The 27,127-nt window shown below is 37.6% G+C and overlaps 1 protein-coding gene across 19 annotated transcripts in view; it reads left to right on the top strand.

The window, feature by feature from the left end:
- The window catches only part of QKI (QKI, KH domain containing RNA binding), a 167,277-nt gene extending 142,893 nt beyond the window's left edge, over positions 1-24,384 (top strand). For 2 of the 19 annotated variants that reach the window (XM_051855180.3, XM_089332473.1), the window contains 4 exons: positions 12,322-12,409; positions 14,311-14,586; positions 17,314-17,388; positions 21,289-24,384. In XM_051855180.3, the coding sequence (XP_051711140.1) occupies positions 12,322-12,409; positions 14,311-14,586; positions 17,314-17,388; positions 21,289-21,305 (456 nt within the window). In that variant the 3' untranslated portion in view covers positions 21,306-24,384. Of the gene's footprint in view, positions 1-12,321; positions 12,410-14,286; positions 14,587-15,183; positions 15,190-15,263; positions 20,731-21,288 lie in introns of those variants that run through there. The other 17 variants (XM_051855178.3, XM_089332472.1, XM_070073307.2 and 14 more) reach the window with 12 other exon arrangements.
- Positions 24,385-27,127: the final 2,743 nt, after the last annotated feature.

Raw genomic sequence — 27,127 nt, 5'->3', positions numbered from 1 at the left:
GCATCTGCTTGTTGTTTTTATTCTACAAATATTTACTAGTGTTTTATATATATCAGAAACTTTTTTTTTTATTTGACAGATAGAGTTAGACAGTGAGAGAGACAGACAGAGAGAAAGGTCTTCCTTCCGTTGGTTCACCCCCCAAAATGGCCACCACAGCTGGAGCTATGCCGATCTGAAGCCAGGAGCCAGGTACTCCTTCCTGGTCTCTGACACGGGTGCAGGCGCCCAAGCACTTGGGCCATCCACCACTACCTACCCGGGCCATAGCAGAGAGCTGGACTGGAAGGGGAGCAACCGGGACTAGAACCCGCTGCCCATATGGGATGCCGGTGCCACAGGCGGAGGATTATCCAAGTGAGCCACGGCGCTGGCCCTATGTCAGAAACTTTATAGTTTACTTTTCAAAGTTGTACTATGCAATCTGGTCTTCAGTGGATGAAGAGGTGATTACTTAACATCATTTTATGAAAAAGCCTGAATGGAAAATTTGGAGAGTTTCAAACTCATAGGAACAAAGTGACTTTTTCTATATATATTTCTGTAGTCAAAAATTTTTAGAAAAGCTATAAATTTAATGCTATGAAATAGGGTTATAACAGGACAGTTCCAGAGTCATATCACTTTTAATTGTGAAGCCAGAGCAACTGCCTTTCTTTGTACCACTAAAATTGTTTCTTACAATTCATACTAAATACTTAAAGTACCAACCACCCCCCAAAAAAGCTGCTTACTTTAGAGCGTTGGTCAAATTCTAATCAATATTGGTAAGCCATCAGGAATGTTATTCTGTAGTCATTGATTGGCAATTCCATTTCTTCTCATGAAGACTCATCTATGAGGAAAATGTTGGTGTCTGTATGTTGTTGTATTTGAGTAAGGATAAAACAAACACAATTTCTCATTTAAACTTGAGAACACAGAATATGTTGGTGACCTCATCACCAAAATGTGTAAGGATTTCCTCCATTAACAGCCAGTCAGTTCTAATACTGCTTGGAGATAGGAAATACTCAGTCCTAGAAGTTGAGGGCTCTGTCTCACAGTTCCTTTAGATGTCAGTAGCAAGCAGTGAGTTGTCACCTATACTTCTGATCAATAAACTATAAAATAATTCCCTCAGTCCCTCTTTGGGTTCAATTAATTTGCTAAACCAGCTCACAAAATTTAGGGAAATGCTTTACTTACATTTATCCATTTAATATAAATGATATTACAAAGGACACAGATGAACAGCCAGACAGAAGAGATGCACTGGTCAGGGTCTGGGAGGAGGTTGAAGTCTGTGACCTCAGCAGGCCACCACCCTGTAGGAACCTCCATGTATATGTTCATCTATTTGCAAGCCGTCCGAATCCTGCCCTTTCAGGTTTTTGTGGAGGGTTTGTCATGCATGCATGATGAATTATATCACTGGCCAGGAGTGGTCAGCCCAGCCTTTAGTCCCTTCCCTTCCCTGGAGGTTGCGGGGTTAGGGCCAAAAGACCAAACTCTAATCATGCCTTGGTCTTTCTAGTGACAAGCTCCTATCCCTAAACTGTCTAGAGGGCCCCCTCCTAGTTACCTTATTTGAGTCAGACATCCATCATTCTGGAAATTCCAATAATTTTAGATTCTGTATGCCAGGAGATGAAGGGATGGACACAAAATGTACATTTTACAATATCATCATACAGGTGACACTTTATTACTTCTGTAATAATCATACAAAACTGAACCTCTAGAACTTGCTGAAATTAAGAAATTCTGCTGCTGAGTTTGCAGCTGGGTGAAGCACAAGTTAAGGTACTACTTAGGAAACCAGCTTCCCATATCAGTGCCTATATTTGAGTTTCAGTTCTGCTTTTGAGTCCAGCTTCCTGCCAGTGTGCACCCTAAAAGGCAGCAGTAATAGCTCAACCGCTTAGGTCCCTGCCATCATGTTGGAAACGTGGATTGAGTTCTGTCCTGGCTTAGACCTAACCCAGCTCTGACTCCCAGGCATTTGGGAGGGAACTAACACATAGATATCTACCCAGCCTTCTCTATCTGCCTTTCAAAAAAAAAAACTGAATGAAGCAGTGATTCTTAGATTTGATCATAATTACAATTAGAGTTAAAATGCCTTTGAGCCATTCAGTTTGTTCCCAAGTTAAATTCACTTGAACAGTTTGTAAAGTATATGTCTCTTTTGTTAATCTTATTTATTGATGTTACAATCAGAAAGATTTTGAATATAAGATGTAACTGGAATGTGACATTTCCATATAATGAGAAGTACTTTCAACGAACTCCTCATTTTCCTCATTCAGTTAATAGTTACTTTGTTTATGTTTTTTAAAAAAGTAAAACACTGTAGGGCAAAAGGAACTTTATTCCACCTTCTGAATGTTTGTTAAAATCTGAGTCTATAAAATGAACTGACAATAGATCAGTAGGAGGAAAAGCATAGAAATTCACTAATATCCAGGCATATGTCATTCACACACAAAGTATGAAGCCCGAAGACAGGCCAGTGGTTGGAACTTAAATACGTTCTTCATAGGGGAGAGGGAATTGGGGAGTACAGGCAGTATTGGAGATAAATTACTCTAGGGGAGATGAAGCATCCACTCTGCCTCCAAAAAACTCCCAGACACTAAGTAGCCTGGGCCAGATTTGTTCTGGGTTCCAGGCATGATGTCCATTCTTATGTTTCTTGTGTAAAAACACAGTTTCACAATGTGTGTGTAAGTTTGGGAATGAAGTGGCAGTAAATAAATGAATTTAATTCTCTCTCTGTAACCCTTTCAAATAAATACAAATAAACCTTTAAAAAAGAAAAGAGAGAAAGAGAGATCTTCCATCTGTTGATTCACTCCCCACAAGGCCACAATGGCCAGAGCTGGGCCAGGCCAGAGCCAGGAGCCTCTTTCGGATCTCTGTCTCTACCTCTCTCTGTAACTCTTTCAAATAAATAAAATAAATCTTTAAAAAAAAAAAAAAAAAAAAAAAACAAACAAAAAAAGGTGCAGCCAGGACTTGAACTGATGCCTATACGGGATGTTGGCGCCACAGGTAGCAGCTTTAACTGCAATGCCACGGTGCTGGCCCCTCTTCTTGACTTAACACTAATGAGAGAATCTCAGATTGGGAATGGTGAGTGTAATAGTATTCTTCAAAAAACAAAAGGTTAATTTTAGGCAGTAGGAACCATTCCTTTTTTAACTAAACACACTATTTAGAATGTTTTGCTGCTGCTCCAAGGCCCTTTGATCAGCCCTTTGATCATTTCTTATGTTTATTTTCCTCTCTTCATCTACACTGTAGTTAATCCTAGTTCAGCAGATCATTGTATGTTGCATAGGTTGGAATTTCTAATTGCTTCCTAATCTGTATGGTCTTCCTGCCTTAAATTGTACCTTCCCTAACATTATTTGTACTGGAGCTAAAACAGTACTTCTGACATTCAAATATACATGACTTTGTTTTGTTTGTTTGTTGTAAAGATTTTTTTATTTATTTGAAAGAGTTACACAGAGAAGGAAATACAGAGAGAGAGAGAGAGATCTTCTATCCTCTGGTTCACTCCCCAAATGGCCACAAGGGCCGGAGCTGCGCCGATCAGGAGCCAGGAGCTTCCTCCAGGTCTCCCACGTGGGTGCAGGAGCCCCAGGACTTGGGCCATCCTCCACTGCTTTCCCAGGCCATAGCAGAGAGCTGAATAGGAAGCGGAGAAGCCGGGACGGGAACCGGCGCCCATATGGGATGCCGGCACTGCAGGCGGCAGCTTTACCTGCTATGCCACAGCGCCAGTCCCCTAACATAACTTTGTTTCAGTTAGAACTCTTTGTGTACTTTCTGTGAGTATGTCCCCTTGCTTGACATGTGACATGCAAGCCAGCAGATTAAGCCACTGATCTGGGACACTGTATCCCCAGTCAGTATATAGGTTCAAGTCCTGACTACCCTGCTTCTAATCTGGCTTCTTGCTAATGTGCCTGGGAAGGCAGCAGATGATGGTTCAAGTATTTGAGTCCATGTCATTCACACAAGACTGGGATGGAGTTTCTGGCTCTTGCCTGCCCCATCCCTGGCTGATGTGGGCATTTGTGGAGTAAACCAGATAGGTGGAATATCTGTCTCTCTCTGCCTTTCAAATAAAAAATTATTTTCAAAAAAGGGAGGGGGAGAGATTCTTTATCAAAACTGTTACCCTGCAGGCCTCATTATTTCATAGTCTTGATTCTTTACCACAATTTTCTTTTTTTTCAGAACTGCTTTGTCTTGTTTCCCCTTCCTTTAGCGCTTCTGTGTCCTTTGGATGTCACTCATGATGGCCTGAAGGCCTTTCACACCCTGTTCATCATCCTGAGCTTAGCTTGGCACTCTTGTGTAGTCACAAAGGGGCAGAGAGAGAGAGTACTTCCATCCGCTGGTTCACTCCCCAGATGGCCGCAGCGGCCGGAGCTGTGCCGATCAGGAGCCTGGAGCCAGGAGTTTCCTCCAGGTCTTCCACATGGTTGCACTTGGGCCATCTGCTGCTGCTTTCACAGGCCGTAGCAGAGAGCTGGATTGGAAGTAGAGCAGCTGGGATGTGAACTAGCCCCTATATGGGATACTGGTACTGCAGGTGGCAGTTTTACCTGCTGTGCTGCAGGACTGGCCCAATCAGTTCGTTTTAACTCTGATTTGTCTAATTACCTTTTTTTTCCCTAGTAATTCCCCCTACAAGTTCCGGGGAGGGGGGGGCAGACTTGTTTCTACTTGTCATTTTTTTTTTTTACTTTTATTTAATGAATATAAATTTCCAAAGTACAGCTTATGGATTACAATGGCTTCCCCCCCATAACGTCCCTCCCACCCGAAACCCTCCCCTTTCCCACTTCCTCTCCCCTTCCATTCACATGAGGATTCATTTTCGATTCTCTTTATATACAGAAGATCAGTTTAGCATACATTATCTACTTGTCATTTAAAACATAGCCTAGAGAACAGGGTTTCAGTAAGCTGTTTTTTTAATAAATATGATAATTTTTAAAAGTTCCAAGGACTGGGGCTGACACTGGTGAGCTCTGTCTGGAGCACCAGCATCCCATGTGGACACCAGTCCATGTCCTGGCTGTTCTTCTGATTCAACTCTCTTGCTCTGGGGCTTGGGAAAACAGTAGATGGCTCAGCTCTGGCCATTGCAGCCATTTAGGAAGTGAAGCAGCGGATGAGACTTCTCTGTTTCTATCTCTGTCATTCTGCCTTTAAAATAAATAAATCTTTAAGAAAATATTCATGAAACATGATTATTGAGAAGCAGAGAGACACAGAGAGAACTCCTCACCTGCTGATTCACTCTGCAGATGCCTACAAATGGCCAGGGTTATGCTGATGCCCAAGCTGGAAACTAAGTCCAAGTTTCTGCGATGGGTGGCAGTACCCCAGCTGCTTGAGCCATCACTGCTGCCTGCCTCTTAGGGTCTACATAGCAGGAGGCTGGAGTCAGTAGCCAGTGGTAGGTATGGAACCAATGCACTTTAATAATGTGTTGTTGGGATCTTACCTGGTAGGGTAAGTGCTATTCCTGTATATTATCTTTTTCAAAAAAATTTGTGTATGTGAGAGAAAAAATCTGAAGCAGTTAACAACACCCTTTCTTGATCATGTCTCCTTTTTTTCTTTTTTAAGATTTATGTATTCATTTTGAAAGAGTTACAGAGAGGGAGAGAGATCTTCCATCTTCTGGTTCATTCCCCACATGGCCGCAACTGCCAACACTGGGCCAGGCCAAAGCCAGCAGCTTCATACAGGTTTCCCACGTGGGTGGAAGGGGCCCAGACACTTGGACCATGTTCTGCTGCTTTTCCCAGGCCAGCAGCAGGGAGCTGGATCAGAAGTAGAATAGCTGAGTGCAGAAGTGGCGCCTGTATGGGATGCCAGCATTGCAGATGGGAGCTTTACCTCTACACCACAACACTCGCCCCTGATTAGCTCATGAAATATTTTAAGGAATTCCTTGGAAGCTTAGTCTGCCTATCCCTTCCCAGTCTTAATGGTGACATTACATACAATTTAAAATTTACCCAAACCTTGAGTTCACCCAGCCGTCATTTGTGGCTCACAGTAAATTTTGCCAGCCCTTAGTAACCCTTGGGTTCTTCTTCTTCTTCTTTTTTTTAAATGTAGAGTTACAGAAAAAGATTTCTTCCATCTTCTGGTTCACTCCCCAGATGACCACAACAGTCAGGGTTGGGCCAGGATGAAGCAAGGAGCTTCATCCAGGTCTCCCATGTGGGTGGCAGGGGCCCAGAGGCCCAAGCACCCAAGCCATCCTCTGCGGCTTTCCCAGGCATATTAGCCAGGGATTCTGGATTGGAAGTAGAGCAGCCAGGACACAGTCCAGTGCCTATATGGAATGCTGGTGTTGGCTTAACCTGCTACGGCACAGTGGTGGCCCCCAACCCTTGAGTTATTAAAGTATTTCCCAGCACTTAACCATTTTCTCGTTGTTAAAACACTTTTTGTTTCCACCGATAATTATGTTCATAAAAAGTTCATGGGTTCTGGGCCTGTGCTGTGGCATAGTGGGTAAAGCTGCCGCCTGCAGTGCCAGCATCCCATATGGGTACCAGTTCAAGTCCTGGCTGCTCTGCTTCCAATCCCGCTCTCTGCTGTGGCCTGCAAAAGCAGTAGAAGATGGCCCAAGTCCTTGGGCTCCTGCACCCATGTGAGAGACCCAGAAGAAGCCTATGGCTCCTGGCTTCTGATCTGTCTAGCTCTGGCCATTGAGGCCATTTGGAGAGTGAACCAGCAGATTTAAGATCTCTCTCTCTCTCTCTTTCTGCCTCTGCCTCTATGTATCTCTGGCTTTCAAATAAATAAATAAATCTTTGCCAAAAAAATAAAAGTTCATAGGCTCATTTTACCACATTTAATAGATATTTTGTCATAAACCTCAAAATACAGGCTAAACATAGCCACAAAAAAATTCATCACCCAAACCCAAAATGTCTACACATAATCAGCTTACTAAGCATAGTTTTATTGTTTCACTGTTAATGTCAGTAAAATTTAAAGTTCATAGGTAGAAGAACTGCTTTCCTTGAAGATAACATATGGTACACTCTAGTAGAGTGAATGTTTCACTGTGTTGGTAGGTCTGCCAACATTACCGAAATTTTAGTTCTAGAATTGACTCCTAACAGTCAACTCCTGTTAACTTTTTCAGTTATTTATTTTATGCTACCGTGAAAGTAAATAATTTAAATTGCTGTATAGATTGCTCACCACTTAAGAAGTGGAGGGATATTTGCATGGTAAAGACCATGTCTTATTCTTTATATCCCTAAATGAGATGGTCTTTACATAATGGATGTTTGGTAAAATACAAATTTCTTTTACTTCATGTAGACTTTCTTTATCTGTGGAAAGTGGTTGCCTGTACACCAGTATTAAGATTAAGAGGAAGTATGTCAGTTAGTTTAATTGGAAATTTAAAAAAAGATAGGCAAAGTTTTTTTCTTTAGTCTGTCTTAACATTTTGACCCATGAATTTTTCAGGGAAACTGCTGTCTTTATTTTTATTTATTTATTTATTTTTGTGTGTGTATCATTTGAACTGAGGGGTATTTAGAAAAAGATAAACAGGCTACATTACCCAGGTAAAGAACAAGTTGAGCGTGGCAGTTCTGAAATCTCTCTTCAGTACTGAACTATCAGGATCCTGAGTGGAACTCAATCTAGGTCTTCTACATGGGTAGCAAGAGCCTAATGTCATCTCAGCTATCATTTGCTGCCTTTCAGGGTCTGCATTAGCAGGAAAACAGGATTTGGGAGCAGAGTTGAAACTCCAACCCAGGCTCTCGATTACGGGGAGTGGGCATCTAACTGGCATCTTAACCTCTAGGCCAAATACTTACCCCATTTTTTTAAAATATATTTGGCACATTCACTTCTGCAAGTCACTAGGACTTATAGTGAAGGCATGTTAATTTACGAATGCAAGGCATGTGAAGTTTTTTGTAAACATCAAGAAAAGGGGAGATGGAGCACATGATGTGTAGGATAGAACATCCTCAGAATCCGCACCATGGGTTTATGAGAGTATACCGTAATGTGTGGGAGTGGCTTGCAAAGCCTGCACTCTGGGAGAGGAAATTGGGGCTCTTGAAAGAGGAACACAGGATGCTGATAGAAAGAAGACTGTGCAACCAAGGGGCTCTGACAGATAATTCTGATTAATGCAGAACACTGGCAAATAACTCATTCAGTGTCTTGAATGCAAAGCTGGAGAGTTCAGTTTTTATATAGGCAGAGTCAGTTAAAATTATTTTTTAGTTGATACAGTATTGGTGATTTGGAAACATTCATGTATTTGTTTTAGGGCTCCATGGTAATTAGATTGTAGGGTTTCTTTTTTTTTGTCTTTTTCCTGTTTTTTCTGTTTGTTTATTTGAAAGGCAGAGTTAGAGAAAAGAAGAGACAGAAAGCAAAAAGATCTTTCCACTGGTTCACTCCCCAGATAGCCACAATGGCCAGGGATTGGCCAGGGATAGACCAGGCCAAAGTCAGGAGCCAGGAGCTTCTTCCAGGTCTCTATGGCAGGGAAGGGTCTCAAGCACTTCAGCCATCCTCAACTGCTTTCTCCTGTGCATTAGCGGCGAGCTGGATAGAAAGGAGAGCAGCTGGGACTTGAACAGGTGCCCATATGGGATGCTGGTGCAGCAGGCAATGACTGAACCTATTGTGCTACACTGCCTGCCCCAGATTGTTGTAGTTTTTAAAAAGGTGTACTTTGCATGTAGAAGGTTAAGTGTGTAGTGAAGGAGGTTAAGCCTCCACCCATAGTGTCAGCATCCTTTCTGGGCACTGGTTCAAGTCCCAGCTACTGTACTTCCAGTCCAGCTCCCTGATAATGTACCTGGGAAAGCAGTGGAGATGACCCAAGTACTTGGGCCCCGGCACCCACATAGGAGACTGGGAAGAAGCTGCTGGCTCCTGGCTTCAGTCTGGCCCAGCCCAGTCCCAGCCTTTGTGGCTTTTTGGGGAGTGAACTAGTGAATGGGAAATCTCTCTGCCTCTCTCTCCCCATTTCTCTGCCTTTCAAATAAATAAATACATTTTTTTAAACCATACTTTATGGATTTCAGAATACTAAGGACACATAATTTTCTTTGTTTCTAATGTGAATTTATTGATGAATTCTGAAGATGCCTTCTCTTAAAGTCATCAGCATTGGATGAGATATCATCAACATCAGGACTTTGAATCGGGGCTCTGATTTGGAAACCAGCTTTGCAATGTGACCTTGGGTAGCTTTGGATAGCCTACCTAACTCACTCAAGCTCCAGGACTACTATAGTACCATTACCACAGATTTGTGATAGGATATAAATGTTTAGATGCTGAAGATCTAATATCCAATGCTAATAAACTAAAACAATGTACAAGTTGTTCTACTTGACAGTGCTAAAACCCTGTTAACTCTGATAGTGCTAAACATCACTATTTCTGTCACTTTAACATAGCTTTAAATTAGCTGATAACACGTCTTCATCTATGTGCAAGTTTTTGTATACTTTTCAAATTTAATGTTTCAAAATTAAAGAATATTCATAATGCTTTAGTAATCCTTATAGTATTTCTGATGCAAAATACAAGGGAGATCTTGAGCTACTCTTAAGACTCAACAGCTCCATTACTAGGTATTTATTCAAGATGATGAAACCTTATATTCACACAAAAAATCTTGCATGAAGATTTTTATAGTGACTTTACTTACAATATTCAAAAACTGGTTATAGCTGAATTTCTGTAGCAGAAATACTAGTCACCCATCAAAACAAATTAACTACTGATACATGTTACAATATGGACGAGCCTTCTAAATATTGCACTGATGGAAAGAAACTAGACACAAAAACACACACAGGACTATTATACAATATTCTGTAATAGGCCAACTAAACTGTAATGTGTTAGAATAATATTGGCAGCTGAGACCTGAGCTACCTGAGGACTTTGCTCAGTGTCACCATCTGTGTCTTAATGTACATTCTACAAAACTAATTGTTGCATTTAAGGTCTTGGGAATTCACTGTATGTAAAGTATACCTCCGTTTTTGTAAATGATTTAAACTCTAGGGCAACTCCTTAAGTAAGAAGTTACTGGTTGTAGGTAATCACATAAATTTAGCAGTGTTAAAGTATGATTTTTTGACCTTAAATGGTTGCTGTAGAACAGTTTCCTTTGTCCTAAATGGAAAGGTCCTTGTTCCAGCTGTCTAGAGGTTGTGTCCCTCACTCAGAGTTCCACAGCACACCTTGTGAACGCCTGGAGTGGAGCTGCGAAGCTTCTGATGCTGGTGCTGTCTGTGAAGGCAGAGTGGTGAAGTGTTAAGGGTGTGAGGATGCAGCTCCTCCTGGAGTGAGAGGCCCCAGGGTCCAAGTCCAATTCCAACCTAGATGGTTCTCTTCTGGGAGGCATTGATGTGTGAGACCTGAGGTCACTTCCCTTGTCATTGTGGCAGCTGACAGCAGCAACTCGAATGCTGTGCTGTTCTGGTTTTTATTCTCTTCTTGAATGATCAGTGCTGCTTGCAGTATCCTACACTCGCATGTATATACACAGTGATGTGCACACGTGCAGTACTTCCATCATCTTTCCCTTTGACCTTTTCCCATGTGTAATAGTGTATCACCAGCTACCGAGTGGTTTTGTTTTCTAGAGGAACAGTTTAGTCCGTATGTATTTTCAAACACCTGTTCTCTCTGCAAAAAAACTTTTTTGTTCTTTATTTATGTGATTGAGATAATTTGCTATCTTATTTGCTGACATTTTTAGATTTCTATTTCCTTCTAAGTATGGAAGATGACTAGAGGTATATTTACTGCTTTTTATTAAAAATTTTATAGAATTCAATTTATATTTTTGGTATTTGATTGTATATATTTAAATTTGAAGCAGCTGTTGATAAGTTTTAATTTTTCATGAAGTATAAGGAGTTTTATCTTAACAGATATGTAATTCTTTTAATAGCATTCCCTTTTGATAGCAACTTACTTATTTTTAATAGAATATCTGTGTTTTTTAAAAGATCATTTTGTTTCATCTTATACAAATTGGTAGAGGTCAAGGAATAGTAACCCTACAAACAAATATCTTTTGCCTATAACCTGCTGCAAAGTAGGATTTTTAAAAGTTGGCAGTGGCATACTAAGTCCTAAACAGTAGATAATACGTGGAAGTAAGAACCGTTCCCTCTCTATCACTATCTTTAAGAATGATTTTGACAGATGGACCTCATCCTTTGGGACCTAGACATTTGGGATTTGGAAGTAAAGATTTCTCATACCAATCATTTAAAAAGTCCTGATTAATAATCCTGAATTTGGGGATCTGTAGGGTTTTTAGTCATTTTTAAATAGAAAACAGCTCTGTTTTCATAGTGCTTACTGCTTTGCGAGTGGTGATATTCCACAAGCAGAAATTCAACACAGAAACAACAGAATCTGGAGGATGGCCCCTGAGAAGGTAGTGCTTAGGTGGAGATGGTAGGGTGGCATGCAAAGGAGCATCTGCAGAGAGGAGTAACTGGGAGTAGTGATTTGGTTTGATTTACAACAGTAGCTGTGTATATAAAATATTAATTTTAAGATTAATTGGTTTAACTTGAGAAGATAGTTTGGGGCCAGACCATCAGTATCCTACTTCTATATTTTTAGGTAGCAAGTACCCATATAAAGATTTGAGGCTTTAATTTTTGAGAATATTGAGGTAGAAGCTGTATTTTAGTCAATTGATGTGGCCTATATACAGACTGGTTGGAAGACAGATACCATTAATGGAAGATTCTAGTAGTTTTGATATTGTATCAATAGTAACTAGAACAAGGGTGACAAAAGTAAGTGGAAAGAGAGGGACAAATTCAAGGTAAAATATTGTGGCCAAACATGTTGATGATCAGAAATCATCCTGGATTATGTCTGTCATTGTGAATCTGAGTTTTGGAACATTCAGCAGAAATGATAGATGCTAAACAAAATGTGCTGTATGTAATTTTATCTAACATTTTCATTTCCAGTTAAAAGTGAAGCTTTTTAGAAAAACTTTAATAAATTAATACAGCTTACATAAAACATTTCCAAGTAGATACGTAGCTAGTGACTGTAGAATATGTTATATATCCTAATGCCATCACTGAGCAGATGGCCTTTGGTATGTCGGCACCTTTTGGTTCCTGTTCTTTCCTTCTCCCTGATTGAAGCAGATGACTGTAGTTACATGATGTCTAGTTTAAGTCTTGTGTGTAAATACAGCAGTGATGTATGTGGATGATCCTGAGTGCTACTGCTCTGTTTTTCCATGTGTAGGCTGAAGGAGAAGACAGCCTGAAGAAGATGCAGCTGATGGAGCTTGCGATTCTGAATGGCACCTACAGAGATGCCAACATTAAATCACGTAAGAATGAAACCGAGGCCCAGGGTTAGGGCAGTCTCGGCTGTTTTGTCCACAGACCTTTCCCATTTGGAAAGCAGAACAAATGAGAAGTAATTGTGTCACTTGATGTGGCATCAATAGTCCTGTTTTTAATACTTCCATGAATTGAGGATGCTCTTGATCTTATGACAGCAATCTAAGTATTGGGTTTTTGTGGACCTTTATTTAATTTATTTTATAGTGAAGTTTCAACCTTTAAATTCAAGAGTTTCAAATAATTTTCTATTTTGTTAACTAGATTTAAGACTATTTTGTTACTTTTATACAAAAGATAGATTTTTAAAACATCAAAATTTATGCTTAACTGATGAAAGTTGTATGTATTTGTGGGGTATCATGTGATATTTCCATACATGTATGTACATTGTGTGTAGCATTTAAGTCAGGGTAAATGTGTCAGTTTACCTTAACCATTTATCATTTCTTTATGGTGATAAACTTATTTTTTAAAAGCTAACTAAAGTGTACCTGTGAAATTCTTGCCTTTCACCTTGCTTGCCTGTTTTCCCTCCAGTATTTTTCCTCTATTTTTTTCATATGAGAGTTCACAGAGATCAGTTGGTAATAACTATGTTCAGTCTATTTTTTTCCTTTTTATGTGTCTGTTTTTATAAGGTATAAGAGAGTTGCTTTTTTATACTTTAAATGACATAATATGAAATTTATATTTTGAGACAGTCTAATACAGTGTACACATGTAATTTATGAATGCAGCATCATATTTAAATAGCTAAATTTTTTAAAAAAAAGAAATTTAAAGTCTTTGATAACTCTTTTTTTTTTATTTATTTATTTTTTGACAGGCAGAGTGGACAGTGAGAGAGAGAGAGCGAGAGAGAGAAAGGTCTTCCTTTTCCGTTGGTTCACCCTCTAATGGCCGCCACGGCTGGCGCACCGCGCTGATCCGATGGCAGGAGCCAGGTACTTCTCCTGGTCTCCCATGGGGTGCAGGGCCCAAGCACTTGGGCCATCCTCCACTGCACTCCCTGGCCACAGCAGAGAGCTGGCCTGGAAGAGGGGCAACCGGGACAGAATCCGGTGCCCCGACCGGGACTAGAACCCGGTGTGCTGGTGCTGCAAGGTGGAGGATTAGCCTAGTGAGCCGTGGCACCGGCTGATAACTCTTAATGGGTTTAAAGTAGTACTTTTCAACTAACTTTTATTTACTCATGAAACTGAGTATATCATTAACAGTCATGGAAAAATATATATTATTAAAAACAATAAACATGGATTTCAACGTTTTTTCTTGCATGTCTTTTAATTCTGCCTTGAACTTTTTGAAGCCCTATTTTTATATCATTAATCCTGACTTTATAAATAGTTAATTCCCTAAAGATGCAGGTGATTTATATGTAGACCTAATAATTACTTGCTTTTCTTGTTACAATGAAAAATACTCATTTTTTAACCTGAAACTACGTTTTAGAAATGTACCAAAACTGTGTTTCTGTGGACTCCAGTTCCAAATTATGATTTTTTAACATCTTTTAACGCAGTGTTTCCTTGTGCTTCTGCATGAATCTTTAGTCTCATGAAATCTTAAAAGCAGATAAATCAAATAAATGTAACCTACTTTAATGGTGTCATTCTTTTTTTTGTTTTACAGTGGCTTTTTAATTTTTGCACATTTATTAATCACATTGGGAAAGGGAAAGCTGTTTGCATTTGATTGGTGTGCTTTGACATTTTTGTGTGATTGGCGCATGTACTAATGATTTCCTTTTATTTTTCTTCTTTCCTGCTTTTTCCCTTTCTTTTTCCTACTCCCCTCTCGTTTTCCCATGTTTTATACTGCTGTCTCTGTACTTCCTTCTGAATTTCTTTGCTTACTGTAGCAGCCCTTGCCTTTTCTCTTGCAGCGACAGCCCAGGCTGCCCCAAGGATCATTACTGGGCCTGCGCCTGTTCTCCCACCAGCTGCCCTGCGTACTCCTACGCCAGCTGGCCCTACCATAATGCCTTTGATCAGACAAATACAGACCGCTGTCATGCCAAACGGAACTCCTCACCCAACTGCTGCAATAGTTCCTCCAGGGCCCGAAGCTGGTTTAATCTACACACCCTATGAATACCCCTACACGTTGGCACCAGCTACATCAATCCTTGAGTATCCTATTGAACCTAGTGGTGTATTAGGTAAGTTCTTCTCTCTGTGTGACTAACAACATTCTTTTCAATAAATTTTGCTGCCCCAGACTTTGAAATGATTTTATCAGTTTTAGACAGGCAAGTTTCCACTTGGAAGGACTGAATTTTATTTCTGCCTTTCAGAAGGCTTTCCCTTTTAAATAATTATACTTTATATTTGTTAAAGTGCACTTATTAATTCAAATTAACTTTGGTTACACAAATTGGTTATATAAATTTTTAACACTTTTCACATTTGACATCACTGAGGTAATTTTGAATTTTAGGGTCCACCCCGCTGACCTGTCACCTCCATCAGCTCCACTTCACAAAGTTAGATTTAATTGTCAGCTAAATTTTAAATTTTCATGTGAAACTATTTTAAGATCTTAATATTTATATTATTGTGTGTGTTTTTAAAAATTTGTGATCATTTAAAATGTAAAACAAACCAGATAAATAATGGCCTTGTTAAGGTTTTCCAGTGCTTGTCTTTTGAAGTGTTAGTTAACATGAAACATGAATTTCGGTAGTACAGTATTTAATAGATGTGTGAATAAATACCAAGTCACTGAATTCAGAGTCCCACCTGAGGCAGAAGTGAAGGTCATGGTATAAGCTCTTGGTGTTACATGAACAAAAGTGATGTGCTCGAAAAAGACATTCTTGATCCCTTTTTTTTATAGAGTGGATTGAAATGCCAGTCATGCCTGATATTTCAGCCCATTGACTTGCTGGATGGAGGACTAGAGCACCAGCAGCTGTTCTAACACGACCAGTCAATGTGGAACACACTGTTTCCGTGCATCCCTTTTGTTTTTCCAGACAGAATTTGAATACTTTTTTTTTTTCTTCTTGAATTGTATATGACCTTGGTGCTGCATGCATGCCGTTGACTTTTAGGACTTTGGTGTTTTAAGGTTTTTTTTTTTCCCTCCAGCATTAATACTGATTTATAAAAATTTGAAAGCCTTTTAATGAATCCGAACACTAAGATTTAAATTCAAAAATTCATTGTTCAATTAAAGCCACAATGCTCTGTATGTTATCTGTGTGTGTGCATGCACTCAGGTGCCTTTTGTTTTATGAACAAATACATTATATTGTACATGTTTTCCGTTCATCTCTACATCATTGTATGAAGTAATTATAGGTCAGAATTATACCACAGAACTGTTGATGAAAGGCTTGTTTCTGTTGCACATTTCTTGAAGCATTTTTAAAATAACCTGTAACCTGTAACCTGAAGTTTTCCTTTCTATTAATACTCTGTCCTGTGGCCCTGTGCATGCTCCTTCCCCCAGAACTCCTCTCTGCTGCACCCACAGCATCTGTTCCTGAGGAGTTAGGACTCTTGCCTTCCTGCAAGGCTGGGGTTCTTAGCCACCAGCTCGAATAGGAGAACTTTCATTGCAAGATCTCCCTGATTTTGCTGTCAGAACTACACTCACGTATGATTAGTTTATCTAAAATGGAAAAAGGGTTGTGAACCAGTTTACTGCTTAGAAACAGCAAGAGGCACTGCAGTAAAATTTCTCACTATAAACTAGTAGCATTGTTTTCTTTTGGTGGGAAATTTTTATTTATAAAATCTTAATTATTAGACTGGCAGAATTAACAGGAAAAAATGCATTTCGTAATTGGCATCGTAAGAAGAGAAATACTAAGTGAAGAAGTTTGTTATAATCAGTTTTATTTCTTGCTTTGCCACCTAAGCAGTAAAACTTGATATTGACCACTGGAAGAACTGAGAAAATTATCTTCAATTACTACATTACCGTAAATTTGCACACAGATAACATGCATGCTGTAAATCACCTCTCACAATAAATTACTTGCAAATATGCAGTGCCCTTCAAAACAGATGCAGACACGTGTGTTGGTGGTAGTGAGGAGATTGGTGTTAGCATCAAATCTTCATTGATGACTAATTTTTAATTCCCTTCCTTTTATCTTTAGGTATGGCTTTCCCAACGAAAGGCTAAGAATTCAAGAACGGTCTTAACTGAACCCTCATCAGATCTGAATTTAACAAATGCTTAGTCTCAGCAGCCTCCGGGGGAAAAAAGCTTAGCCTAGCAGTCAGTGACTTACTTGCACTTTTTGCACATAGATATAAAGTAAAAACTTGTTATTAATTTGGTTTAGCCTGTAATATTATGAAGTAACAGTAATTTATAAAGGAGTGTATAGTAGTATACTGACTGCTAAGTGTACTATACTGTTTGCTTTACTAATCACCTAATTCATTGCAGTTCATACTTATTGACTCAGAGTTTAAAACCACAATCTGTAGGCTTTAAGAATTGCTTTTAAACCTTTTTAAGTGATAAACTCTGGAAGTGGTCTTAAGGTTAGCAAATAATTGTCAGTATGAAACGTGGCATTATTGACGTAGTTGTGCTGCAAGAAAGGCACTCCAGTGAATATGTGACTAGTAAAGCTTCAATGTGTTTGCATCTAACAGAGCTCATGAAGTACTGTGACTTGGGGATTGTGAGTGAACAGATGAAAATAGGTTAAGACCAAGGTGTTTGAAATGAATGCAATATAAATAGATGCATATATACATGACATGTTATGGTTAACTTTAAAACTACTGTGCCTTAACGTGTTTCCTAAAGCAAACTTTTGTAGTAAATGAAATTTGAAATCCATTTTGATAAACCTGCTGTTAATGTTTCTTCCCCTTGTGAATGTTTTCTAACTTTGTCTTGGTAATTGCAATTTAACTAGGTGCGGTGGCTACTAAAGTTCGAAGGCACGATATGCGTGTCCATCCTTACCAAAGGATTGTGACCGCAGACCGAGGTTAGTTTAGTTCTGCAGTTCTTGTTTATAAGAAATGGGTTGGATGTCCATACAGTTTGCAACACCACACCTGATGGAAAAATGTAACTGCTTACCTGCCCCCTGTTTTCATTTTCTAAATTCATTTGTAATAATTGACAGATTTAAGGTTGGGCCTTTTGTTTTCTTTCTCCCTTCATATATTTTAACTTATTAAGTCTTCTAGTATTATGTACTATGGATTTATTCCTACTAAAACATAAATTAGTCAATTTCGGGAGCTATTAAATTTTTATGTTGCCTTAGCTATTTTTCAATAACTTTTACTGAAATTTACCTTTTAATTGTTCTGAAATTCTGGGTTGGTATTGCAAAATGAATTGAACAGATGGTGCTTTAATGAGAGAAGTAAAGGAATATTTGCCTCCTGTGTACTTTTGGAGAAAACTGAAGATTTAGTTTCCATTTTTCTTTACAATAAAATATTTGAGCCACTTTATAAACATGAGGAGGATGTACATGTCAAATACTTCGCTAAAATCAAAAGGACTGTGAAGATAACTTTCATGTAGTTGAATATTTTTCTTAATTAGAATACCAATTCCCTTTTATTCTTCCATTCTCTTGCCAAAATGGATCCTTTGATTTTTGTCATTTGCTGCTAAAATATATTATCTGAAGGTAAACTATCTCCTGAAGTTCTGTGGTATATAAGATCCAACTGTTTAAATATCCTTTTTAACTCACCTGTGACTGGAAAATAAGTCTTCATTTTTCTCCTTTTCAACATTTGTAGTTTGTGTCCTATATATATGTGTGTGTGTGTGTATGTGTCCTTGGACCCTTATATACATTATTTATGTTTATTGAGGAGTGATCTTTTCGGTTTATTGACATTGAATTGTTTTCTAAGTTGTTTTTTTTTTTTTTTTAAACCACAAGATAGGCATCTGAAGCTTGGTAGAAAAGAACTTTTTCCCATCTTCTATGATGGTACATCTGCCATCTACTAATTAAATTGATCAAAGTCTCTGCTGTTAGTAGGGAAAAGAAGTGATATGTTACACTCCAATTATACACCTCTATGACTATGAAACACCTACCTACTTCACATGATTTATATTTGAATATTGATTATAAGTATTGGACACAGCTGTTGTCCACATCAGAAATAAAATGCCTTTCCATTGTGATATTCATTTAGCATCATGCATCATCAAAGAGCCTTCCAGACTTTTAACTAATACATACATTACTTGTGGTGAACATTCAGTGAATGACCCTAAGCTCCATGATTATCTATGAAGATTGTACTCCTTGCAAGTCATGTAGAGATGGAAAATCTTGGTTTTTTTAAAAGTTATTTAGATTTGAAGAAACTAGATAATCCCATGAATAATTTGAAGCTTTATTCATATCGATACTGTTTAAATTAGTTCTACTGAATACCCCAGCATAGTTTTTCCACTGTTAAGTTTTTCCTGAATGCCCCCTCTTAGGAGATTTTTCATTATTTGGTTTTAACGCAATAATTATTGGCTTACTTAATACTCCGTGCCTTGAGATAGTCGAAAATATTAAAGGAAGGTTTTATCATATTTGGAAAATGACAGCACATTCCATGCATGGCTCTTTTTTAGTTAAATGTGTTTTAATTAATTCTCATTGTTTTTATTCAAAATGCAATGTCAGCAAACCGAAATGCTAATTTTTTTTTAAAGTAACAGAATACTTTATACTTGCTATCACTGTATGCACTCATTGGGTCTAAGGGTGATGTCTAAAATCCTTTACTTAAATTATTTTATGATACTACTGTTTTCTCTATTTTTGAGGTTTTTTTTTTTTAATTATTTTTTAAAAAAGTCTTTTGAAGAGATTATTATAACCATTCACCTAATACAAGGAAAATCAGCCCTTGGATATGTAACCATGTAATTCTAAATGAACATTTAGAGTACTACATGGTTGACAGATTTCTAGTCTTTACTAAAAATAAACCCACCTCTAGACGTGTGTCAAAACTGAATTTGAAACCTATAAAAGACCAACTGACTTTTTAGTTGTAATTAACTATAACCGGTTTTGCACAGTTGTCACTCCTGTGTGTACTGTAGGAGGCCAGGACTTGGCAGAGGATATATTATAGGTGTACTGGTATATATAAATGGTAGTTACTTTGTTTATATATTCCACACTTAAAGACACCTAATGAAATGTTTTTCTGAGTAATGATTTTACAAAAACCATTACTTACATAATTTGTATAAAAAATTTAAACAATTTTAATCAAAACTAAGTAATATCAAAAATGCTTTAAGATTCCATATTTTGGAATACCTGTTAAATAATAATGACTATAAATACTTACTTTCTCCTTTGATTTTGAAATAGCAGTTTTTATTTTAAATGAAATTCCACTTTTTAAGAAATTCAGGGAAGATTTGGTCACATTGAAGATATAATATTTTTGTAGTATTTATGAACTGTCCTAAATGGTAGACTATGGAAAGCATTTTTGTCATAATGAAGGTAAATCAGTCCATTATATTACATCATTTAAACTCTGTGAGCATTATATCTACTGAGTTTTGATTTATGAAGTGACACAGAATCTGACTTTGCACTGAATAACTTTTTGTTCACATTTCCTCTGCCTTAAGTCACAAATGGCAACAGTACAGAAAATTCTATCAAACCTCAGAATATAGTAGAAATAATTAAGCTGTTGAATGAGTCTTAAAAAAATCATACTACTGTTAAGTGGACCAAGTTGGATGAAGCAGAATGTGACAGATGTTGATTAAGGAAGGAACAACTCAAGGACATTGGGAATGATAACTTTTCCACTTGAGAACTACTTTATGTTTTACTGTAATTTTTAAATTTTTTGTTACTTTGCAAAAGAAAATAGTATTTACAGGTGGCTTCTTTTAAAATATAAAAATATAAAGCAGGAATGTATATGAAATGTCAGATTTTATTGTATTTGCAGAGTATTAGCTTTGAAATTGAATAAAGAAAGCTGTTTGTAGTTTTAAAATGCCTTATTGGTATCAATTAGAAATTTCTTCTATTTTTTGATGTACCTAGAGCTTTTTGAGTATAGAATTTTAAATGGCAGGATTTTACAGTGTTTACATGCAAGTGCATTTTATAAGTGTTCTATATGTGTAAAATAGTCTTTTCAACTGGAAAGTGTTGGCTGGTGCAGAAGGCCTGGCCTTTTTCTGGTTCCCATGATGTTGCCTACACTGCTAGACTACAGTTTAGTATTGCTTTGTATCATGAGGCCAAGAAATTCCATGTTGTTTGTAAATAGAATAATTGAAAAAGCAATAAACATTTATTGAATAAAAGAAACCTGTTTGGCCCAGAGTTTATGTTGAACCAAATTGTTCATAGAAATTTAAATTCCATTAGATTCATTTCTGTTGATCATCAGTTATTAATAATCACAACCATCATTAATAGTCGCTTAATGCTTGCATCTGAGAGAATACTAATGCTTAATAGCAGTCAGATACTGTTAACTGCACTGACTGTTTCAAAATTCTGTATACCAAACCTATTCATTGTTGTTTTCCAATTTCCTTCATTGACTGCTACTAACTATTAGTTGTTAGTTGTATTTTATTTCTATTTTTTTCCTGTTAACCAGTTCCTTTTTTTTATTTATTTATTTTTTGTGGGAGTGGGCTCTTCTTCATTTGTTCAAATCATGATATGGAATTGTCATGATTTTTATTGTATTCTGTAGATGGTGTCAATCAGTTTGTCAGAATTAAACATGCTTTTTTTTTTTTTTATTAGTTGTGATTAGTTTTTCATGTTGTCATTAAGCCGTCACTAGCTGAAACTAATCTCTTCTCTATCTTTTCTTTTCTTTTTTTGTTTTGTTTTTTGTTTCTAACCACCCAGCCGCCACCGGCAACTAACCTATGACCTTCTGACCTCTGAACTCTTCACCCAATGATGACCTGACCATGCCTGCCTGCTGATCAGTTAACTGGTAATCGCCTTTGCTTGCCTGTCGTCAGTGCAGCGAGCTGAGGCACTTGTCCGTTCGTCTTACCATCTAACCAAACAAAAGACAAAGAAATTGTTGTCCTCCAACTCAGCTTTTTTTCCTTACCTCCCCCCCCCCCCCCCAATTTGGGTGAACGTGGTTCTAGAACCTGCACTGAATAGTAGTAAAGCAATAAGGCCCAATTCATCCCACAGCACTGACCGTCTTTTAATGTCCCCCTCTGAGCGAACGGTAAGGGGAGACAGATGGCCCTTAACTACTCATTGACAGAGGCAGTTACTGTGAGAGACTTCTAGGAACCTTTTTCTTCTCATAGCGAAGTCAAAGCTCTCTCTGAATGTACTGTGTGATGATACATCATGCATGAACCTTTGGTCAGGGATGTCATTGGTGAAGTGATTTCAAAAAGTATTCAGAATTCGATATGCTGTTCCGTCACTACTGTGCCCTCAAAGGGCAGAGGGGGCAGCCTTCTCACATTGCCTGCCAGAATCTGAAGTATTAGAAGAAAGTGTGCCATGAGAGGAGACGTGACAAGGAGTTTGGGAAATTAGTGCAAAGTAAAAATACTGCAACACTATTTTTAAAAAGATAAATATCTGAGTTAAAATTACTGAACCTTTATTTTACACCTCCGTTAAAAATATACGAGAACAAGGTACATGCATTATGTGTCACATTACTGGGCAAACTGTTCAAGTATTTTTTTTAAACCTCCCTGTATAGAAAAAATCATTAAGGATGTAAAAGCCATGCTTGCCTATTTGCTGTATACATGTAATGAAATTGTAGATAAAGTGTAGTGCATTGAAACAAATGAACAAAAAGTAGATTCTTTTACTATACAAGGGTGCTGGTGCAGAAAAAAAATATATATATTTTTGGAAATGTAGCATTTTATACTTTCAAGTGTTATAAAAAAAAGAAAAAGAACAAAGAAACCCTTTATTTCATTAAATGATTTTTTCTGGTGGTTGTCAAGAAACAAAAGACCAAAAGAGCCTTTTTGTCTTTATTTTTTATTTTTTAAGTATTGGAATAAGTCTAAAGAAAAGAAAGTGCCTTATTTTCCTTCATGGTCATTTAGTCAAGTGTCTCGTAAGATCAGCTCCTCCCTCACAATAAAAGTTAATGCATGTTCCTCAGTCGCCCAGTATGTGAAAGAAGATAAGAGGGGAGACAAATGAGTTGATGGTTTGATTCATACGATTTTTGCCACATTACCTTGATGCAAATTTGCCAAATCTGATACTGTGAAAAAATTGATAACTTTTCTAATGTCTGACTTGTTAAGTTTTAAAACATAATTCTTTTAAAAATCATAATTGAATACTTTTGGTTATTATAATCTCCAGTGTTCACCCAAAAGATTCTGAGATAAAAATTATGTGAGATCATCTGAACATCAGTTTACAGACAGAATTACAGCTTTATTTTATTTGGAGAAGGGGTAGACCTTGGACTTTTTTTTTTTTTTTTCTTATTAATTGGAGAATAGTAGTAAGCCTAGCAAACCTTTTCACAAAAATGAATCTTAGTGATTTTCATTCTGAAAAACTGTTTTTAAATGACCCCAATTTAATCATCCTACTTTATACCATTAGCAGAGGACTTGTAATGTCCATCTCTTTGCTGGTTTTAGTAACCTCCCCTCCTGTTCCCACATGTGTTTTTGACTCCCTTTTTTTTTAAAATTTTAAAAGAATGGGAAAAACCATCATTGTGGGTGTAAATACTCAAGTACACTTCAGTTGCTCATGAATTCAGTTTTGTAGTTGAAGCATTTTGTATGCAAAGCTACATCTGAACACTGAGTGAATAGTTGTTAGCTGCTCAGTACCAGACATGGCAAATCTCAAGTGGCAGTGGACTTCCAGCTCGTCAACTCTTCTCCCTCTCCCGTCCTTCACAGGCAAGGTCAGCAGGACGCTCAGTCAGCACCTTCACGGTGACCTCTCCATCATCGTGTCTCTCTTGGAAACCTTTTTCAGTTTATTTACTATGCAATAGACATTCATTGTTTTGTATTCTGCTAGCTTTGGTTTAATGTGCCACTGCTTTGTCTTTCTGTTACACATACCATTGTTTTGATTTATTTACAATATATGCTGTGCCATTTTGATTTTTATTTTGTTTGGTTGGTTGAATAAATTTGCGACACTCAAACACTTGAGGTGATAGTTGTTAAAAACGATACCAGTATTTGATCCAGTTTCATCTCAACTGCGTTATACCTGGACATTTTAGATGTTTATCAAAGGTCTTTTCTGGGGAAGGAAGTAAATGTATGAGATAATAAATGTGTGACATTTATGAGTAATGCTGGCTCTGAACAAACTGTTGAAAACTTTAGTTGGTAAAATTTTGGATCAACTGAAAAAAAAAAGCATGACTTTTGAACTCTCTGAATGCCTTGGTTCTCAGTATTATCATTCTTTATTGAATTTATTTCTTATTAAAATATGTAGTTTTTAAGACTTTTTTTTCTGACAGTATTATGTAATTTTTTAGCGTGGGTAGGTGGGAGTGTCGCTTGTATGTTACCGTACAGCTGACATGTATTTTTGTCTATTCTTTATTATCTTAGTAGTTTCATGCTATGTATGTACCATAACCAACCTATTGCCTATGAGAAACATGTAAGATAATGTATTTACAGCCATTGTTACAAGTTTATAATGTATTTTTCTATCTTGTTTTATATGTATGTTATATAACATTCAAAAAGAATTTTTTTCTTGATTGAGAAAAGGATACAAAATGCAAAATCCACAATTTTGATAACTGAAAATTGCCAATTGTTTTGCAGTACTTTATTATATTGGGTGTCTTGTCTTTCTTGAGCTTTTAGTTAGCTAATGAATGAAAACATTAGACACTTTGAGTTTTAGTTGGGATTTTACATAGCTTGCATTTTAATTCTTTGGTTCCTTGCTGTTTCTATTAACCCATAGCATTATTTTAATAAATGTTATAATACCAACCTACTAACTCTGGACTGTGTCTGTTTATTAACCTTTCCATGTTTAATAAACAAATAAAAACAAAAGAATGTCAAGTCGTAAGTTACTGGACTAACCCTGGAGAAGGTGACACAGATAACATAGCGTGACTTGTGTTCATGTTGTCTGTCAGCTGACAGCTGCGCACACTGCTGTTAAAACAGCTCTGGGTTTTCTGGCCTTTTACTTTGGGGAGTAGGTGCCAGGAGAGATGGGAGCAAAGTGGTTTGAGGCGTTCTCCTAGTCTTGCCCCTTGCCTTTCAGCATCTGCATTACTAATTCCACACTTTATTTTCCTTCTCCACATAATCTTGATCTGCTCAGAGCATGAAGATCAGAGAGATTGATTGTAATGATATTCTTTGAGAAACCAGTTTGATTCTTTGTTGGATCTTTTAATTTCTTTAAGTAGGTAGTTTTATGGCCACATCATAAAGCAAAGAATCTGATATTTTGCCTCCACGTAGGTCTTCATTCTACCTTGGCATCTCCCTTTGTCAGTTGTCAAGCCTGTTTTAGCCAAGTGGTTCTGTTAGGCACTCTCTCTGTGGGTGAAGCCAGAGACTGCGGGCTGTTTCTCGGGGTCCCCAGACGCTGTGCTGCCCACCTTCATTCTGGCCCTCCCGAGGCAAGTTACTGAGACTTTCTCAGATGTTTTTCTGTCTGGAACATTAGAAATTTAAGGGAAAAGCACTGGAGTTTAGAAAGTTTTGTGTGTTTTGGTCTCTTACATTCAGACCTGTTTGATTGACTTCTTTAGTTGAGGTGTATTTTTATTTTTCACAGATTACTATTTGTCTTTTCTGTGAAACACACTTTATTTTCTGGATAATAATTTTTGTCAGGATGAATTTTTCTGTTTATTTTTATAAATTGCTTTTTATTTATTTGGAGTTCTAAAATTTAGGGCTGAAATGAGTTACATGTAGTAATTGTTCTTAACCAGTATGCTCTTAACTGGACTGTCAAGTATTCTCATTTTTCCTGGATACACATATATGCGTTAAACACACAGCATAGGGATGACTGACTGGAACCAGTGCGGGATGAGCAGGGCAGGGTATTGTTAGGTAGACAGATCCTTAATATGTTACCAGCTTAGACATTCTCGTGACGTAACAGCTTGTGTGTCCTGTGAGGATTTGAAGATGTTGTGAAGCTGCTAATACACAAGTTGTCGTGTTACTGTGTCACTTAGATAGTTGAGAGTTCCTATGCAGTTGACTGTTCTCTGAAGCCCATGAGTGCAGTCTTAAGGGCACTTGATGTATGCTTGTGTTATACTGTCACCTTTTATGTGACAAGTATTGTAAAAAGACAGTTTTAAAAGGTGAAAATGGCATTACAGCTCCCATCTTAGAGTTAATTTATTATTTGATACTGTTACTTAACACAACAACTGTAAAATGAGCTTTCAGTCGAGATTGTTTTGTGAATGTGCTTAGTGAAACATTCCCCTTTTCATGAGGGATAATGACAGGGAGAAGAACATCGCATGCAAGTCGGCATTCACATATGCCTTGGGTACGGTGGCTCCGTGTGGCTGGGTCCCCATAAAACAGATCTGTGTGTACATACACAGGATCAGTATTTAATTAAAGTTTTCTAAACAAAAACTGGCTTTAAAAGACTTAAGTTTTCTGGTGCAGCAAAAGAAGATGACAGGCATAAATGAAATTGCTCATTACCAAATCAGAAGTATTTAGTAATGGAGTGCGACTTTCATATGGGAGAGTCTAAAATTGCTCCAGTTTTTTGTTCGTTTCTTTGCCTGGGATGGGATGTCTATTCTTGGTAACAACTAGCTGTTACTAGCATGGTTACCAACAAAGTGCTTTTTGGTAAAATGAAACATTTCCCAATTTTAATCCATTATTTAGTGAAAGCTAGGCTCAAAATTTTTTCTAAGTACATAGAGTAATTGTTTCACATTGTTACACACTTGGTACACAAATACATTTTTGTGGTTTTATTTCTTTATGTATTTATTTATTTATTTTGAGAGGCTAAGAGAGATAGCTCTTACCAACAGGTTGACTCTGCAGTGGCCACAGCTGGACCAAGGCCAAAACCAGGAGCCCAAATTCAATCCAGGTCTCCCATCAGTTAATTACTTACGCTGTCACCTTCTGCCTCCCAGGATCTGCATTAGCAGAAACCTCGAATTGGGGGCCAAGAATTAAGTCCAGGCACTCTGATGTGGGTGTAGGCATCTTAACTGCTAGGTCAAATCCCTGTCCCTGTGGCTTCCTTAAAAAAAAATCTGAATTAAAATGTTTTTGTTATGAAGAGGTTTTTTTTAAAAATCATGTTTGCACACCTGGTATTCAATGCTGAATCAAACTGGTTAACTGAAGCATAGCACTGTTCTTCCTTATGTTTCCGCTGCACTAATTGCCAGGAGGATGGGCGTGAAGGAGGAGAAATTACTTCTTCATAGAAGAGGGCAGCAGGTGCAGTGAATAACAGAAAATTGATATCAGATTGCTCTTCGAGTTTTGCTGTCCCTTCTTAGCAAAAGACACCTTGTGGGCAGATCTCAGATCCCAGGGTCAAAAAGCTTAATTTGTATCTTTTTAAAAGTGCTATAACTGAGAAATTTTGATTACCAAATATACCCTTTATGGTTTATGTTGTGGTGGTATGTATAAAACATTTAGAACGTTATTTGTGGAAATTGTACTTATATCTGTGAGAGTGTGTGTGTGTGTGAGAGAGAGACTCGTAA

Source organism: Oryctolagus cuniculus, chromosome 5 (assembly GCF_051225735.1).
Source record: "Oryctolagus cuniculus isolate XC-2025 breed Fujian yellow rabbit chromosome 5, ASM5122573v1, whole genome shotgun sequence".
NCBI classification, from domain to species: Eukaryota; Metazoa; Chordata; class Mammalia; order Lagomorpha; family Leporidae; genus Oryctolagus; species Oryctolagus cuniculus.
This window is presented reverse-complemented; position numbering and strand designations above follow the sequence as displayed.